The sequence below is a fragment of the Pleurodeles waltl genome, chromosome 6 (assembly GCF_031143425.1).
Source record: "Pleurodeles waltl isolate 20211129_DDA chromosome 6, aPleWal1.hap1.20221129, whole genome shotgun sequence".
Lineage (NCBI taxonomy): Eukaryota > Metazoa > Chordata > Amphibia > Caudata > Salamandridae > Pleurodeles > Pleurodeles waltl.
The window spans coordinates 205946918-205963578 of NC_090445.1; the positions used below are offsets into that span (position 1 = coordinate 205946918).

Here is a 16661-nt window from a genome sequence, read left to right on the forward strand (position 1 = left end):
TACTAGTTCTATTGCTTCCTTTTGTAATTATGCTTGGACTTCTAGTTGTAACAGATGTAAGTGTTGTTTGGACATGCTGTGTGCTCTTGGAGGCACATCTGGTGGCAAATGTAGGAATTCTGTGCAATAACCATGTTGGATAATGGCTAGGACCCATGCGTCCGTAGTTATGTGTTCCCAGTTTTGGTAATAATCTGTGAGCCTTCCCCCCACTGGTGTTGTGTGTTGGGGGTTTGTGACGTTGGAGTCACTGTTAAGTTTGTGGAGTTTTTGGGCTTTGGAATTTCCCTCTTGTTTTAGGGAACTGTCCACCCCTATATTGTGCCCGAAAACCTCCTCTCTGATATTGTCCCTGGTATGTGGGTCTGACTTGTGAGGTGGAAGGCTCTGTGGTCTGGGCCCGAAACCCCCCTCCAAAGTGCGGCTTCCTAAAAGTGCCTCTGCTCTGTGGGGAGTAGAGCACGCCCATGGCTTTGGCCGTGTCAGTGTCTTTCTTAAGTTTGTCAATCGCTGTATCCACCTCCGACCCAAACAATTGTTGTCCGTTGAAAGGCATATTCAGCACAGTCTGCTGGATTTCTGGCTTAAATCCGGAGGTACGTAGCCACGCGTGTCTCCGAATGGTTACCGCCGTGTTTACTGTCCTGGCCGCCTTGTCTGCTGAGTCCATAGCCGACCTTATTTGGTTGTTGGAGACAGTTTGGCCCTCCTCGACAACCTGTTGGGCACGTTTCTGGAACTCTTTGGGAAGGTGTTGAATGAAATGTTGCATTTCGTCCCAATGTGCCCTGTCATATCTTGCAAGTAGAGCTTGCGAATTGGCGATTTGCCATTGATAGGCTGCCTGTGCTGCCACCCTTTTGCCTGCTGCATCGAATTTCTGACTTTCTTTGTCGGGTGGTGGTGCGTCTCCAGAAGTTTGTGAGTTTGCCCTTTTCTGGGCTGCTCCTACTACCACCGAATCAGGAGTTAACTGTTGTGTAATGTACACAGGGTCCGTAGGGGGAGGTTTATATTTCTTCTCCACCATAGGTGTGATGGCTCTGCTCTTGGCTGGGTCTTGAAACACCTGTTTGGTGTGTTTTAACATGCCTGGTAACATTGGCAGACTTTGGTATTGGCTGTGCGTAGATGACAGGGTATTGAACATGAAGTCATCTTCCATGGGCTCCGCATGCAATGCTACGTTATGAAAAGTAGCTGCCCTGGAAACCACCTGCATGTAAGCAGTACTGTCCTCCGGTGGTGATGGCCTTGCCGGGTAGCATTCCGGACTATTATCTGAGACCGGTGCATCATACAAATCCCATGCATCCGGGTCATCTTGGCTCATCCCTGTGTGCGTTGGTGACTGCATCATTGGGGGTGGTGCCACTGGGGACAGATGTGGCGAGTGCGGTGGCGATGGCTGTGGAGAAAACTGTGGTGGTGTTTTTTCTTTAGCCACTTTTGCTTTTGGTTGCATTTCCACCTCATGGAATGCGAGCTTCCGCTTCATTTTTATTGGAGGAAGAGTTCTGATTTTCCCCGTGTCTTTTTGTATATGGAGCCTCCTCTGGGTATGGTCTGGCTCTCCCATGCCCAGTTCTTGTTCAAACCTGTGGCCTTGTAATTGTGAGAAAAGGCCCTGTTCGTCTGTATAGGAGCTGTGTTTCGGCTCCAAGGCTGCATGTTTCGGCACCGAAACCTTTTCAGCAGTCTTTTTCGGTTCCGAGGAAACCTTTTTGGCTTTCGGGGTGCCAATCTCTCGGTGTCGAGTCTGGTTGGAGCCGGTATCTCGGTGCTGAGTCTGTTCGGAGCCAGTATCTCGACCGGAGTCGGATGTCTTCGGCTGCTGGGAGGCCTTTTTCGGTGCCGATGTTTGGTCACCGTGTTTTCGGGTAAAGCCATGGCCTGTTGGCGGTGGCGTCCCCTGGGCCTTCATGATTTTCGAGTGAGTTTTTGCCGGGGCTGGTTTACTCACGGTTTGTTGCCTCGTAGGCTGCTCACTCTCGGGCTCGTCCGAGTCCGAATCTGGAATGGAGAATGTCTCCTCTTCTTCGACGTCGGGGTGTCCGGCCGGTGTCGACGCCATTTGAAGTCTTCGAGCTCTACGATCCTGCAGTGTCTTCTTGGATCGAAATGCCCGACAGGCCTCGCACGTATCATCTTTGTGTTCGGGGGACAAACACAGATTACAGACCAAGTGTTGGTCTGTATAAGGATACTTAGCGTGCCATTTGGGGCAGAAGCGGAAGGGGGTCCGTTCCATGAGCCTTGAAGATGGACGCAGTCGGGCCGACCAGGCCCCACGAGGAGTGGAAGCCCCGAAGGGCTGCCGGAGCTCTTCTTTCTTTGGTGTCGATGTGCTAGCACTAACCCGGTACCGAGCGCAAACAATACCGTCGAATTTTCCGATAACTATCTTTTCCAAACCGAAACATGGAGCAAAGAGGAACACGTCCGAGCCCGATGGCGGAAAGAAAACAATCTAAGATGGAGTCGACGCCCATGCGCAATGGAGCCGAAAGGGAGGAGTCCCTCGGTCTCGTGACTCGAAAAGACTTCTTCGAAGAAAAACAACTTGTAACACTCCGAGCCCAGCACTAGATGGCAGGATAATGCACAGCATGTGTATCTACAGCTACACGTGCCATCGAACATATATATACATATGTATATATATATATATATATATATATCGCCACTAGGTAGTTATAGTTATGTTTCCATAAAAAAAGTGATTTTTGACATGCCTATATCTTTGGCAACTTTTGACAAATCTTCACAAAACTTTTCAAAAAACATGTTGCGCTGGCAAGTTCAAGAAAACTGTGAATGGCGCGAGTTATAGTTACTTACAAGAACTCTAACTATAACTGCTGAATTTCTATGGTTTTGTACAAGTAAATTCAGAACCTAACTATAACGTCCCTGTAGCCTTTTACAGTTTTCTTATCAATAATTTTTACTGCAAATGTTGCAGTGATTATATCAAAGATGCCATACAAGTTCTCATCAATGATATAATATGTTGAGTCATTAGCTGTGCATGGCGAAGGCGCAAGTTATAATTACTTTAGGGCATGTGTTATAGTTACTTAAAAGACTCTAACTATAACTGCTGAATTTCTATGGTTTTGTACTAGCAAATTCAGAACCTAACTATAAATTCCCTTTAACCTTTGTTTTTTTCAGTGATTTTCACTGTGTTTTTCAACGTAAACCAATTTTAATTACTATACATTATTCCAACCCCCGCTGCGCACGGCCTTTGGCCATGAGCCGCGGGTGTTAGTCACAAGGCCAGGCCTACAGCCCGGCCTTGCAGCCACGCCTTGCAGCCAAGCCTTGCAGCCAAGCCCTTATTACCACCCACCCCCACGCCACACACGTCCTTCGGCTGTGGGCAGCGCAGGTTGGCCACAGGGCCTGTCTCTGTCAGTGGATCTGTGAGTGGGTGTGTGAGTGTTTGAGTGGGTCTGAAAGTGGGTGTGTGAGTCTGAGTGGGTGTGAGGGGGTGCATGAGTGTCTGAGTGGGTGTGTGAGTGAATGCAGGTGTCTCTGAGTGCATGTATGAGTGAATGAATTAGTGTATGAATGAGTCTGTGGCTTTTCTTTCAAATGTTTCCATATTTGCAAATAATTCGTGAGAATTATCACGCATGATGAAGCAAAATTATTTTAAACACATAATTAGCACCTAAAACACACCTATATCACACCCCTGGGATCAGAGTACCTTCACCCTGGCCCCTTATGCCACTTTCAATTTGTGAATTTCACTGTGAATTTAAAAATAAAATGCCTTTGAACCCTGGGTGAAACCTCTGGGGGACCCCTGGACCATAGCTAGGGGAATAGAGTAAATGTACTCTGCCCCTTTTTCTCTAGGTGGAGCCTAGGAAGCGCACATGTGCTGTCTCTTGACATGTTAAAATCTACTTCTGTGGGCTTTCACCATGCCCATCACATGCCCATCACTTTCATTCGTTCCTTGGCCTGCCTTCCAAAATTCCTTTGGTTTGTTAGGCAAATGCTTTACGTTTGCCCCGCCTTGAGGCTGTTTTGTTAGCACCTTGGAGACTGTTACAATACCTTTGTGCTGATGCACTACTTTTTAATTTTGCCTCTGCGCTCAGCGCTCCATGGTGGTATGTTGTTTCTTCCTCTTCCTTGTTTTTGGGCATCTTGCTATTTCTTTGCGGTGTTTGCTCCTGACAAAAGCTGCAAGCTGTGTGGGGGCTTCTTTTTTATGTAGCGCAAACTCAACGTGAAAACTAAAGCACTTTACATGAGCAGCAGTTATGTTATACAAGACGCATTCATTTTTGGTAGGCACGGGGAGATTACGTGATTTGCTCAGAATCACAGGAAGTTGAACCTATTTTCAGACTTGATCCTGGTTCCCCAGCTCCAAAGTCGGCATCTCTGGCCTTTACACCACATCCTCTCCCTTATGCTGCACTCTGTGTGTGATGCCTGTACTACATTAGTATAGCATGTGTACAGCGCATACTACCTCTGTGCGGCGCAGAAGCATTTACTGACACAACTAGTGTTCAGTGTACCACTGACAAGCGCATTACTCACACTGTTACCAATTTGAGAATAGGAGTCATTCAAATTTTCAGCCCCATTCCTAAATTCTTTCCAAGTTTAGCAGTTGAAAAATATACAAACTGGCGCCTTTTAACTAGAAACTACACAAGGGAAATCCTCAACGCAGCTCTCCCCGGCACATTGGGAGAGCCAGATACTACAATATTCAGAGCACTTAGGGGAAACGAACCCCATACTGGTTTGAGGGGCATTCCTTTGGCAACACATTTGTGCCCATAACTCAGCCTGTGGTGGTCCTAGGACAATGGGACCACCACCAAGACGTTCAACACCAGGTGCTCTTTCTGTCAAAGTCATCTTCTGGGTCCCCACGCTGGGTTGGAGGGACCCAAACATCATAACATCTCTCACCATTCAATGTCTTTTTAAGCTTTCTCAAGACTGGAACTTTTGTTTTACAGCTAGGAGTAGGTTGTGTTCAAAGTGCCTTGTTTGTTATAATATTCTAGCGGGCCTGCTAGGACTGAAAATATATAATACACTATGCCCTCGAGGGGCTGAATATACGGTTACACTGCAATGCTCTCTGCCATTCTCTTCATGTGGTTATGCTCTCTAGGGCATGGGTATATGACCATGTTTCTTCCAAATGCTATTTTTATTGGTTTTCTTTTGTTTGTTTTTGAGACGTCTCAAAATGGCTGCCAACACTTCCTGGTTGAAGTGTTGGCAGCCAATCAGATCTATGCACAAGATCGGGAGGATTCACGAAGCCTTAGCTCGCCTAGATAAACAAAGTTGGTTTTCCTTTAACATCTCAAAAACTACTGAACTGATTTACACCAAATAGGAGAAAGAGCACTTTCTGAACCAACAGCTACCTTTCTGCCTAATTTGGTGCAATTCCATCCAGCGGTTCCAGCTGTAGTTTTGTCTAATATCTCTATGGAAATTAACATGGGAAACACTTTTTTGTCCCCCCACCCTTTTTTCTCTGCCCCGGCTTGATGGTTCACCCCAAAACTTTCCATGAACAACAAGGTTCTTTGCAGCCCTTTTTCTGCAAAGATTTCGTGAAGATTCATCAAACTGTGCCAAAGATATAGGCAAGTCAAAAAACGCTTTTTCAATAGAAACTAGCTCCTAGCTATAACTACCTACTGGTGAACGCCAGTAGATAAAATATATGTATATACACAAACACATTTGAAACATTATAGTTAGGAAACAAAAAACGAAATTTACTAAAAAAACAAAAGTTACATGGACGTTATAGTTAGGTTAAGATTTTACAAACACAAAACCATAGAAATTCAGCAGTTGTAGTTAGACTTATCTCACTCTGTGGTAACTATAACTCACGCCCCTGCCATGCACAGTTTTGTCGTCAATAATTTTATTGCAAATGTTGTAGTGACATTATCAATGATGTCAAAGGAGATGTCACGACTGATGTAATATGTGGAGTAATTAGCAGTGCATGGCAAGGGCACGAGTTACAGCTCTCTGGACACCCTACATTGATAGGTCTAGCTCTATAAAAAGCAATACATTTGAGAAATATATAAACACAAACATAACACAGTAGTTTCTACATTCACTGGATTTATACATATGGAAAGAGCACTCTTTGGCACTATAATGCCACACAAATGGCAGGTGTGCTACAGAAATGCAGCCAGCAATATCTACTGAGGGCTCTTCGAATGCAACACATAGAAAGAAAGGAGGTCGATTTCTGTATATGTTTAAGACATTAAAGAATCTCTGCGTAACACATGATATCTAATAATTGATACATCGTTTCCCTAAGGCGGGCACTTCTGGCGAAAGGACTGCTTGGAAACAGCAGTAAATCTAAAGGCTTTCAAAATCAGGCAAGAACCCCCAAGGTTTACTCATTAGAACAACATCATCCACGGGGTCTGGTGTTATAAAAAATATCCTGCTACATAAATGACAGATTACATAAAGGTTTGAGCCTGGCTAAGTGGTGAGTTTTCTCCCTGGACCAAGTAAAAAGGGTTTGCATCTGATACTTACCAGAAGGAAAGAGGAAAGAGATATAGAAAGAACAGTGAATACAGGTTCGTTGAGTAATGATACTTAGCAAACATATGGATCTCCATAATACAAAAGTCTCAGTATAGAAGGGAATAGGATTAGCGGAGCACTAACTGCAAATATGGGCAGTGGGGAATGCATGGGTTCCAATCCTGGGGCACGTCTACTACATCTGGAGCTGGCTAAATGAGGGGTTTATGGTGTGATGTGGAATGGAATGGTCAAGCTTACCCGAAGTGGGAGTCAGGTCCAGGTCACGCTTTACAAATGCTTTCCTCTTCTCCTCAAGGAGCTGGCTAGGTATCAGGCCAGCGCTTCCTCCTTCCACATGGCAGGCCTAGAGCAATAAACAACCACTGAGAAATGGGAGCATCTCGCTTAACTCATACATAGCACAAACCAACCCACAACCACTCTTTCCTGCACGACAGCAGGATGGGTCCATGGCAGTCACAAAAAATACTTATGCTGTATGCAGTCAATGTTCATGCACACTTTACACTGTTCTGTTGATATAAACCTATGTGTTGATTGGGGCTGGAAGAGTAACAAAGGTCACCCTGTGTAACCAAATACTTTTGCATGGGGTGGGACTACTGGGTACAGTAACAAGGTTGGTTGCTTGTTTGTAGACATCTGTGTGCACAGGCGAGGATTCCTGAGGGAAGAGCACTGGGTAAGAGTGCATAGGTCTTCCCAGTTGAACAAAAAATGTCTGTGGTAGCAGCTGGTTCTGTAGAGGCACTTCTTCTTTAATCAGTGGTGGAAGATACTTCTGTGCTCACCGCCCGTCGCACAGATGGCGTAGTAACACAGGTTAGAAACTTAAGTAGGACGCAATGTGCTTCTGAAACAGCAATTAAGGGTGGGGGCTGTCACAAAGATGAGAATTTTAATTAAGACATGTTTTAATGAAAATGGAGATTCAATTGAGAATAGGGACAGCAAGGAGTATGTGGGTCAATGACAAGGACAACAGTAACAAGAATGGAAATATAAAGGACAATATAGTAAATCATTCACAAGGTGGATGATGTAACAAGAACAACACTGCAATGGGGACTTAGGAAATAATGAGCTCCTGACACTAACAATAAGAGAGAAAGTAAAAAAGAAAAAGCATATAAGAAGGAAGGGAAATGTAATCAAATGCGGGTATGTGATCAACTACGAGGGTAATAAAGGATTCATTGCATACCTCAGTTGCAACATTAATGTCATACAGACAAGATTAATACTTTCAGTAGAATTTAAGTGGGCAGTGTGAACAGCTGTTAATTGCAGCACTACAAATGTTTTGAAATGTCACATAATCTAAATTACGGGTATTATTGTCTGTGGCTATTGTTACCAATGGCGATGACAATGAAGTGAGGGGTGATAACGAGAACGGAGAGGTAATGAGGATAAGCTTAATGGCGAAGATTAGTGCGTTTATAAAGATGCTAAAACTATTGATGATGGGGAAGGGATGGTGAGGAGGGTCGAGCTGGTAATGAGGGCGGATTATTGATGCAGATAATTTTAATAGTGAGGATGGTGATCGTAAAGAGTACCGGACTAATACTGAGGAGGCAGGGAGCACAATAGCAAGCATTTGAGAGGGGTGAAGTCGGGCACCATGCACCTGATGAGTTTAGTAAAGATGGCTGCAGAAAGGCTATGCCTGGTTTGGGCAGGCTGCTCTTACCTGCCACCAGTTGGGGTCGTCCTGGTTCACAATCTGCAGCAGGTCTCCAGCGGTGAACTTTAACCCTGCCTCCTTACAAGGGATGAGGTTATCAGTGCCGGGGTCATAGTCAAAGTGGCTTTTCACAAAGACCTATGGAAAGGCAGAGACAAAGTGGTGAATATGTGCCCTAGTTTAGGAGATGTTGACAGTCAATCTGAGAGATATCCTGGGCAGATGACCCGCAACCCCTCCTCCCTACCGTGGTAAGGATAAAGACCTCCTGCAAATAGGAATGCTCCTCCATTTTAACGCCAAGTTGTTTCAAATCAGAAATGGGTATTTCATCCAGCACTCGTCGGTTTTAGTTTACTAACACTTCGCAACTATGGCAGATCTATTCCAATGGTACTACATGAGTAAGGCCAAAGGCAGGAAGAGTCAAAATGCAACATATTTGTTTGCTACATGCAATATGTGATTTTACTGCTGTCCATCATACTGCACATTGGTGTAATCATGGCACATTGGTCCTGTTTTATGCAAATAAGTGCATAAGAAAAACAAAAAACTTTTGCCCTGGCATACGTCCGCCATGTGCTTTAAACATATAAAAGTGATAAAACAAAATGCGTTTGTGAATGAAAAATTATAATACAGGTGCAACAGCAACAAAGGGTCAGTGAGCGACAAGAAGAGTATCTTCAACAAGGTCGGGTGACTGGGGAGGACAGTGGGCGCATACCACACCACAACACCACATACCAAAACCTCATGCTTACAGGGTAAATAACAGTTTCACCTTCCAGGGAAGAAACTGGAATGGACAGATTGAAGGGGTTCAAAAAAGCGGGCGTATGAGTCTTGTAAGGACTACAGTCAGGTTTAACACAGGAGCAGGAGCCCGAGGTGGGAAAGCCCTTTTGAGGCCTTGCCTAAGGGTTTCAATGACTGGTATTCTGAACAATGAAGCATATTGCCTATTCTGCAAGTAGGCAGCTACAGCAGCAAGATATATCCAAATGGAAGTGTAAGCAAAGCCTGACTTCTGCAGATGGAGTAGGTAACAAACAATGCCTTGTACTGATGCTGTGAGAGCATTGATATGTTTGGGGAAGGCAGTAATGCACAAAACGTTTCCATTTAGCTACATAGCAGGCCCTGGTAGTGGGACTACATGCTTTTTTGAGAATAGACATACACTCCTCTGGGAAGTTAAGATAACAAAACTTTAGGACCTCAAGTGCCAGGTCGTCAGGTTGAGCTGCTGAGGGCTGGGATGACAGAGAGTACCATGATTTTGTGTGAGAAGGTCTGACCTTTTGGGTAGCTTCTCATGAGGAGCTAGAGAGAGTTCGAACAGTTTGGTGTACCATGGCTGGAGGGCCCAGGTTGGTGCCATTAGGATGAGAGTGAGGTATGTCTACCTCAGCCTGCAGACAAATGGTAGGAGTGGGAGAGGAGGAAAAGCATAGGCTAATATCGCTGACCAGTTCCTCCACAGTGCATTGCCCATGGATGGTAGCCTGGCAGCAAAGTTTGGGCATTTTGTATTTTCTGCAGTGGTGAACAGATCTATTTGTGGGAGCCCCTAAAGCCAGACGTTCTAGAGCCGAACCTGACGGTTGAGTTCCCATTTGTGGACCTGTTGATGCATCCTGCTGAGCAAGTCTGCCATATTGTTGCCCAACTCAGGAATTTGTTGGATGAGCAGATGTATTGTGTGGTATTGCCTACCCCCAGATGCCCTGGATTACACTGGACAGCTGTGTTGAAAGTATGCCCCCCTGGTTTTGGAAGTAAAAGATGGCAATCATTCTGCCAGTGGATATCAGGACTGTCTAGTTCTGTATGAGAGCATGAAATGTCCAGAGAGCAAGCTGTATGGCCAGCAGCGCTGGGTGGTTGATGTGGAGGGATTGCTGGGTAGACATACACTTCTCCTGAATGGTGAGGTAATTGAGATGCTCGTTCTGCCGGTGTATTCCAGCCGGTGGTTGAGGAGTCCGTGGTGATGGTCGCTTGTGGAACTGAGTCGAGGAAAGGCTGCCCTTGCAATAGGTTGTTTGTGTTCCACCACATCAGAGAATGATGTGTGCGGCCCCACACCAACACTAGATGCTCTAGATGACCCTCAGCTTGAGACCACTGTGCTGCTAAGCACTGCTGCAATGGGTGCATGTGCAGTCTGGGGGGAGGAACTATCGCTATGCAAGATGCCATCATGCTGAACAATCGCATGACAGTTGTGACTGTCACCTGACAATCTGAAAAGGAGGCAGCACGTTTTGGAAGGCTTGCACTTGTGGTGGACTGGGGAAAGCTTTCCCCACCCATGAGTCTTGGGAGGCCCCAAGGAAGGGCTGCATTTGAGGGGGATGGAGGTGGGATTTGGTAAGATTGACAGTGACCCCCTGACCGTGTAAGGTCTGGATGGTGGCCTGAGTGTGCACTAAGCATAGTTTGTGCATTGCACTCTTGATCAGCCAGGTGTTCAGATACAGAAACGAGAGGATGCAGCTTTTTCTGAGATGAGCTGCTATCACGGCCAGACATTTGGCTAAGATCCTTGGGGCTATGGTAACACCAGCTGGAAGTACTTTGATCTGGTAATGTTGTCCACTCACCACAAACCTCAGGTATCTTCGATATCTGGGTATGTGGAAGCAGGCATCCTTCAGGTCAAGGGCGGCCATGGAGTCGCCTTGCAGGAGTAGTGGTATGACGTATTGTAGAGTTACTATGTGGAAGTGCTTCATCAGAATGTATTTTCTGAGGGGCCAATGGGTCTGAGGGTGTGGTCCCTCTTGGGGATGAGAAAATACAGGGAATAGACCCCCTTTCCACGGTGTTGTGGAAAGGGCCTGTATCTCCCCCTGAAGGAGTTGCAATAGTTCTGTGGATATTTTTTGTTGGTGGTGAGAAATGTTTGATGGTCTCTGAGTGAGTTTGAAAGGAGCCACATGCAATGGGTGTCTTTAGGGCACCCATCGCTTTTACAGTGTCGGTGTTTTTTTTATATTCTCTAGTGTCTTGTCAACCTGAGGGCCGAAGAGATGCTGTCCATAGGAGGGTACATTTAAAAGTTGCTTCTGGATCTCCGATTTAAAACCAGACATGCGCAGTCATGCATGGTGATGCAAGAGGATGCTGTTGTTATGCTACGAGCAGCTGTGTCAGCTGCAGCCAGTGCACAAAGGATGTTGGTATTAGAGATCATTTTTCCCTCGCTACAAATTCCTGTCCCTTCCTGTGGTTCTGCTCTGGGAGATGTTGGATGAGGTTCACCATCTTATCCCAATGGGCTCAGTCATACCAGGATAGTAGACTGATGGATATATCAATGCACCACTGCTTAGCAGCCTGTGCTGCTACCCTTTTGCCCCTGGCATCAATTTTCTTGCTCCCCGTTCTGGAGGGGGAGCATCACCTGTGTCCTGTGTGTTAACCCATTTTCTAACTGTAAGCACAACTAGAGAGTCACGAGGTAACTGACCTTGTATGTATGGAGGGTCATTAGGGAAGGCCTTACATTTCTCTACGTGTAACTACCCTTGCTTTAACTGGCACTTTAAATAACTCAGTGGCTGGTCATTTTTGACTCAAACGATTGGAGGTTGGTGACCAACATGGAGTGGTGCATGTGTATCTTACAGACACATATGCCACGAATATAAATCTTTATTTCCAAGTAAATCTTCAGCCTAGTACAGATCGGAAAACTCTGTGCTTTAAGCTTTGAAGTACATGAAGTACATAAGGCTCAGAACACCATATCTTCAGTGTTAAATACTCCTAAATCTTTGGTTCTGCAATTTCTTTATTGGCCGTCATCTCCTCACTGTCTCACAAACAGCAATGCTTCATTTGAATTTTGACAGCAACACTGAACTCTGAGAATGTGCTTCAGCACTCTGGAAGGCGACTGAAATGTATGCAGCGGAGAAATTCTCTATGGTTCTTCAACGACGCCCCTAGACTTCCTCCCCAAAGTTTGAACAAGCAGAAAGAAAAACTTGAAGAGCCATAAGCAGTGGCGCTGAAACAATTTTCAGAGTGGGGGTGTTGCCATCAATTTTATATCAATGAACCCATAGAGACTAAGAAAAGTTCAAGGTTCACACAAAGAACAAGTGCAGCAAATGAGCCATGTTCACTCAGCAAGAGAGCGGTAAAGGTGCAGTATGTAGCTGGTGGTGAATTTTGGAGCACATTGTCACAAGTATATCACTGAAGCATGGAATGGCAACTCATTGACATTTATAAATAGCACATTTTCCATTTAAATGGCCACTAAATTTGCATAGACATAGTGTTACTTATAAAACTATATAGCGTACAAAAGTTCATGTCTGGAAACCGGGTTTCAGAAAATATTTGTCATGTGGGCATCACTATTTGTTTTGATTCTATTAAAATCTTTGTTTCCATTACACTTCAGAATTACCAACAAAGTGCTTAGTTTGTTCTTTCCTAAGTGCCGACATATTTTGAAATATTTGTATAGCTCATCTATAGGTATTTACATTTTGTTAGAAAAAGCAACATCCTTCAGCCTTTCCTCTAACACCAGTAACACTGCTGCACTATCCACTTTACAGAATGCTCTCACTTTGCAATCAGAGAAAGAAAAGTCAACACTAGTCTCCATGGACACAGCCTGACATTTGATCATCTTTGTCCGCACATCAAATGTGACACTATAAAAAAAAAAAAAATATTAATCTTCATTGCTCATTTATCTTCGGAACTCGAGCTGGTTAGTTTGGGGTGCTGCAGCACCTCCAGCACCGCTATTTCCAGCACTTATGGTCATGGATTACTAATTATAAACAGCATGTCCACTGCTGTTACTAGATTAAGACACAAGAATTCACAGATGTGTAGAGACATTTCTTGGGATTGTTCTATTGCTATTTTCTCGCACCGACCTTCACAGTAGAGTTTTCTACCAATACACAACGCCCTTCGGCTAACGCAGGAATACCACTCTACAGGTCTGGGTCATCAGGACCGCACCACTGCCACTTCAATTTAGAAAACAGTTGAAGACACACCTCTTTAAAGAACACTACATCACCAAGCATTAATCACCCCCAAACCAGCTACCGCTTCTATCACTAATTTACTTTATTCTTGTCGTTGACCCTGTAAGCGCTCTGTTGCTTTTTGGCTCAGTTTGTGCTGTAGACGTACCACATACACACACACTCTGATGTCCTCAGCCATGGTCTGGGCTGTTGACTTCACCAGTCCAGGCACCGCCATATCTAGTATGTTCCCCTTGAAGACCTAGCAGAAGTGATCATTCTGGCCTTTTTTTCTAGATTAAACAAGCACAGGCAAAGCCGATTGGTCTCTTTTTGGTAAATATGTAATATGCAAAAAAACTCCAAAATTATAAAAAGTATTGAAATAAAGGAGTTCTTCATAAGTACAGGCTCACCAGCCCAGGTGCTTAAGTGCACTCCTTTACAGATGGTTGTGCACATGTTATTATGAAAAAAATGCTGACTCTCACAGTGCAAGACGGCGAACAGATTAATTGGGTTGGCCTGTTGGCCACTGCAGTGCAGGGAGGAGGCACAAAGTGAATGACACTTGAAAAAGCCAATGGATGAAGAAAGCTGACAAATCCCTTGTATGCATTTATATATGTATGTATATATTTTTTGGGTGGGGAGGGGGTTGGGGGGTAATATGAGACTGATGAAACCACTAAAGTTGTCTCCATGCCAGACGTAAAAAAACATTCCATATTTCCTCATTGAGGCATTTATATCATATACGCTATCTGACGGCATATTGGCGTTGGTCATCTAGGACAGTTATACTGTAAGGGACTTTTTGACTAAAGTTAAAGATGTACTTTCTCCCGTAAGGCAAAGAGTTCTATAACAGGGGTCACTTGTATATGTTCTCCAGGTAATTAGACGATACACTGTTGACACATTTAAATTCTGTCTCCGTTTTAATTGTCAGTGTCTCCGATCGGTAACCAGTGTGAATTCACCAAATAAACCCACTGCAAAAATTCTTCCAGGACTTTACGGCCACATCTGTGCCTCAGGTTTCTATACTGAAGATAGAAAAGTGAGAAAAGGCCTTAGTTGCAAAGTTAATAATAGCAGCTCCTTTGTAATGGGTAGAAATATTAAATTATCTGGACAAAATGCAGCATACCCAAGCACCAACTTCAAAGAAGGGCTTCTGGAAGATGTGAAAATAGGTGCAATAATGTGACTCTTTTATACACTAACAAGTCAGCTGGTAAAATTGAACATCCACCAGTGACTCCCTGAAGATGCCGAGGGAAGCGATGAAGGGATGATGAGAACAGAGAGCCGTGAGGCACCCTACATTCAGTATGCATTTCCTGGGAGCAAAATGGGCTTAATGCAATTCTCTGAATACGATTTTATGGATAAGGGTCAAACCATCTAAGTGTGCTATGATCTGCACTGTAGACTGTCTCTCCAGCCAGAGAGGGTGGTACAGCATTGAAAGCTGCAGACAGGTCCTACATGACCATAAGGACCCTGTGATGTCTTCAGGAAGCTAGAGGGCGTCATGCCACAGGATAGGAAGAGCACTTGCTACACCGTGTTCAGTTCTGAAACCTGACTGAAGTAAGCAGTTACTTCCATCAATACACTTTTGTAATTGGTATAACAGTCTATGTAAAAAATCTACTTTGGGGTGATGGCGCACTCATTCTCCACTAATGGCCTTCTATAAACAATCTATTCACAGTTCACCTCCTTCATATAGTTTGTACCCGCAATAACTCTTTATATTCTTCTGTTCAACCTCCATTTACTCTTCTCCATTCACTAATTACCTTTCACCCTCCATTCACTGTCAGTTTAACCACCATCATTCCCTGACTACTCTCTTCCGTCTACCCTTTCTATTCATAGATTCTGACATTTTTCCTCTGTCTACCTTTTTCTCATCTCTCAATTCACCCTGCACCCTCTAGTGACCCGTACGTTACTATTCCCATTTCACTAACTCTTCACACATTTACGCACCATCCATTTACCCTTCTCCATTCACCCTTTTAATGCCGCCCCGCCAGCCCTTCCCTCACCCCAAATCTTTTCCCTTTCTCCCTTTCTTCAACCTTTACTCTAACCACCATTTAAACCCACACCCTCCAATCGGCCATTCACTGTTCAACTTCTTCCATTTACCATCCTTTTCTCATTCAATGTCCTCCTTAAACCTTCACTATCGATTCTCAATTCACCCTTTTAAGGTCGAGAATAGCAACGTGTTGCTTTTCCAACGTATTGGTATCTATTTGGGCTTTTAACCACGCCCACCTCACGCCCATCACTTTCATTTGTTCGTGGCCTTGCCTTTCAAAAATCCTTTGATGACATTGTTAAATGCTTTAGGTCTGTTCCTCGTTGGGGCGGTTTGGTTATCATCTTGGACACTGACCCTGTTACATGGATAATTTAGCTTTTGCCGATATGTTTGACTGCAAGTGAACATCTTTTTCCTTTTGTGTTGCTCCTTCGCACTCAAGCTCATGGCGGGCGTAGCACTTTGGATTGACTTGCTTATGTCAGCTGTTTTACTTTTCATTTTCAATTTATGTGGCAAGAAGAATCCAGTTAGGAATTTACAATGCTAATAGCTCTAACACGAGGAAAAGCAAGACCCATTGCATAGCGAATGCTTGTATCTAAATGAGGCAAAAGACATGCGATCGGGCAAGGGGAGTCTTTTCACTCAGCTGTATTTCCTACTATGTGAGGACACACAGGCCCCCACTTGCAGAGGAAAGAAGGGGCTTTTAAAATTATACGTTGAGGCATCAGTAGCAGAGTTTACATAGAAGTAAAGGCAAGATCCAGTAATTGCAGGTATGCTTGCAACTAGAAGCTCTCATTATCCTGGGTTTTCGAAGCAACTCATAAAAAAACTGCACTATGACTTAGAGAAGGAAACGTATGGGAGTGGACAATACCTGAGTAAATATCGTATTGCCAACTGTATCCCGTTTAAATGGATTCCTGTGGCGTGCAGTGTCAATTTGCTCACTTAATAGGTGACATCTTCCAGCTTGCACTTATTTCTCCAGTTTGCCACCATTTCGGAATGGGGTCCACAAAAGTTGAAACATAGTGACGAAAAGAAGTGGAGAATATTTGTCTTGGCAGTAGTGCTCTGAAAAGTGTCTGCGCTGTCGTGTCAGAGGGAGATACCCCAGTGGTGTGAGGTCCTTATGCTGCACACTGAGTGCATTCGAAATCTGAGCAGGGCTACTCGACCTTTCTCAGGGTCCATAATTTTGGGATATAACATTTATTAGAAAATTGTAATGTAGAGAGCTAGACTCGAATATTAAGTAGGTTCCAGCGATACTTTGGTT

At 44.4% G+C, this 16661-nt stretch overlaps 1 protein-coding gene across 8 annotated transcripts in view; it reads right to left on the bottom strand.

The window, feature by feature from the left end:
• MPP2 (MAGUK p55 scaffold protein 2) overlaps positions 1 to 16661 on the bottom strand; it is a 382718-nt gene that overhangs the window by 86875 nt on the left and 279182 nt on the right. For all 8 annotated transcript variants that reach the window (XM_069237839.1, XM_069237838.1, XM_069237836.1 and 5 more), the window contains 2 exons: positions 8297 to 8428; positions 6838 to 6943 (listed from right to left, as the gene is read on the bottom strand). In XM_069237839.1, coding sequence (XP_069093940.1) covers positions 6838 to 6943; positions 8297 to 8428 — 238 coding nt within the window. The remainder of the gene's footprint in view (positions 1 to 6837; positions 6944 to 8296; positions 8429 to 16661) is intronic.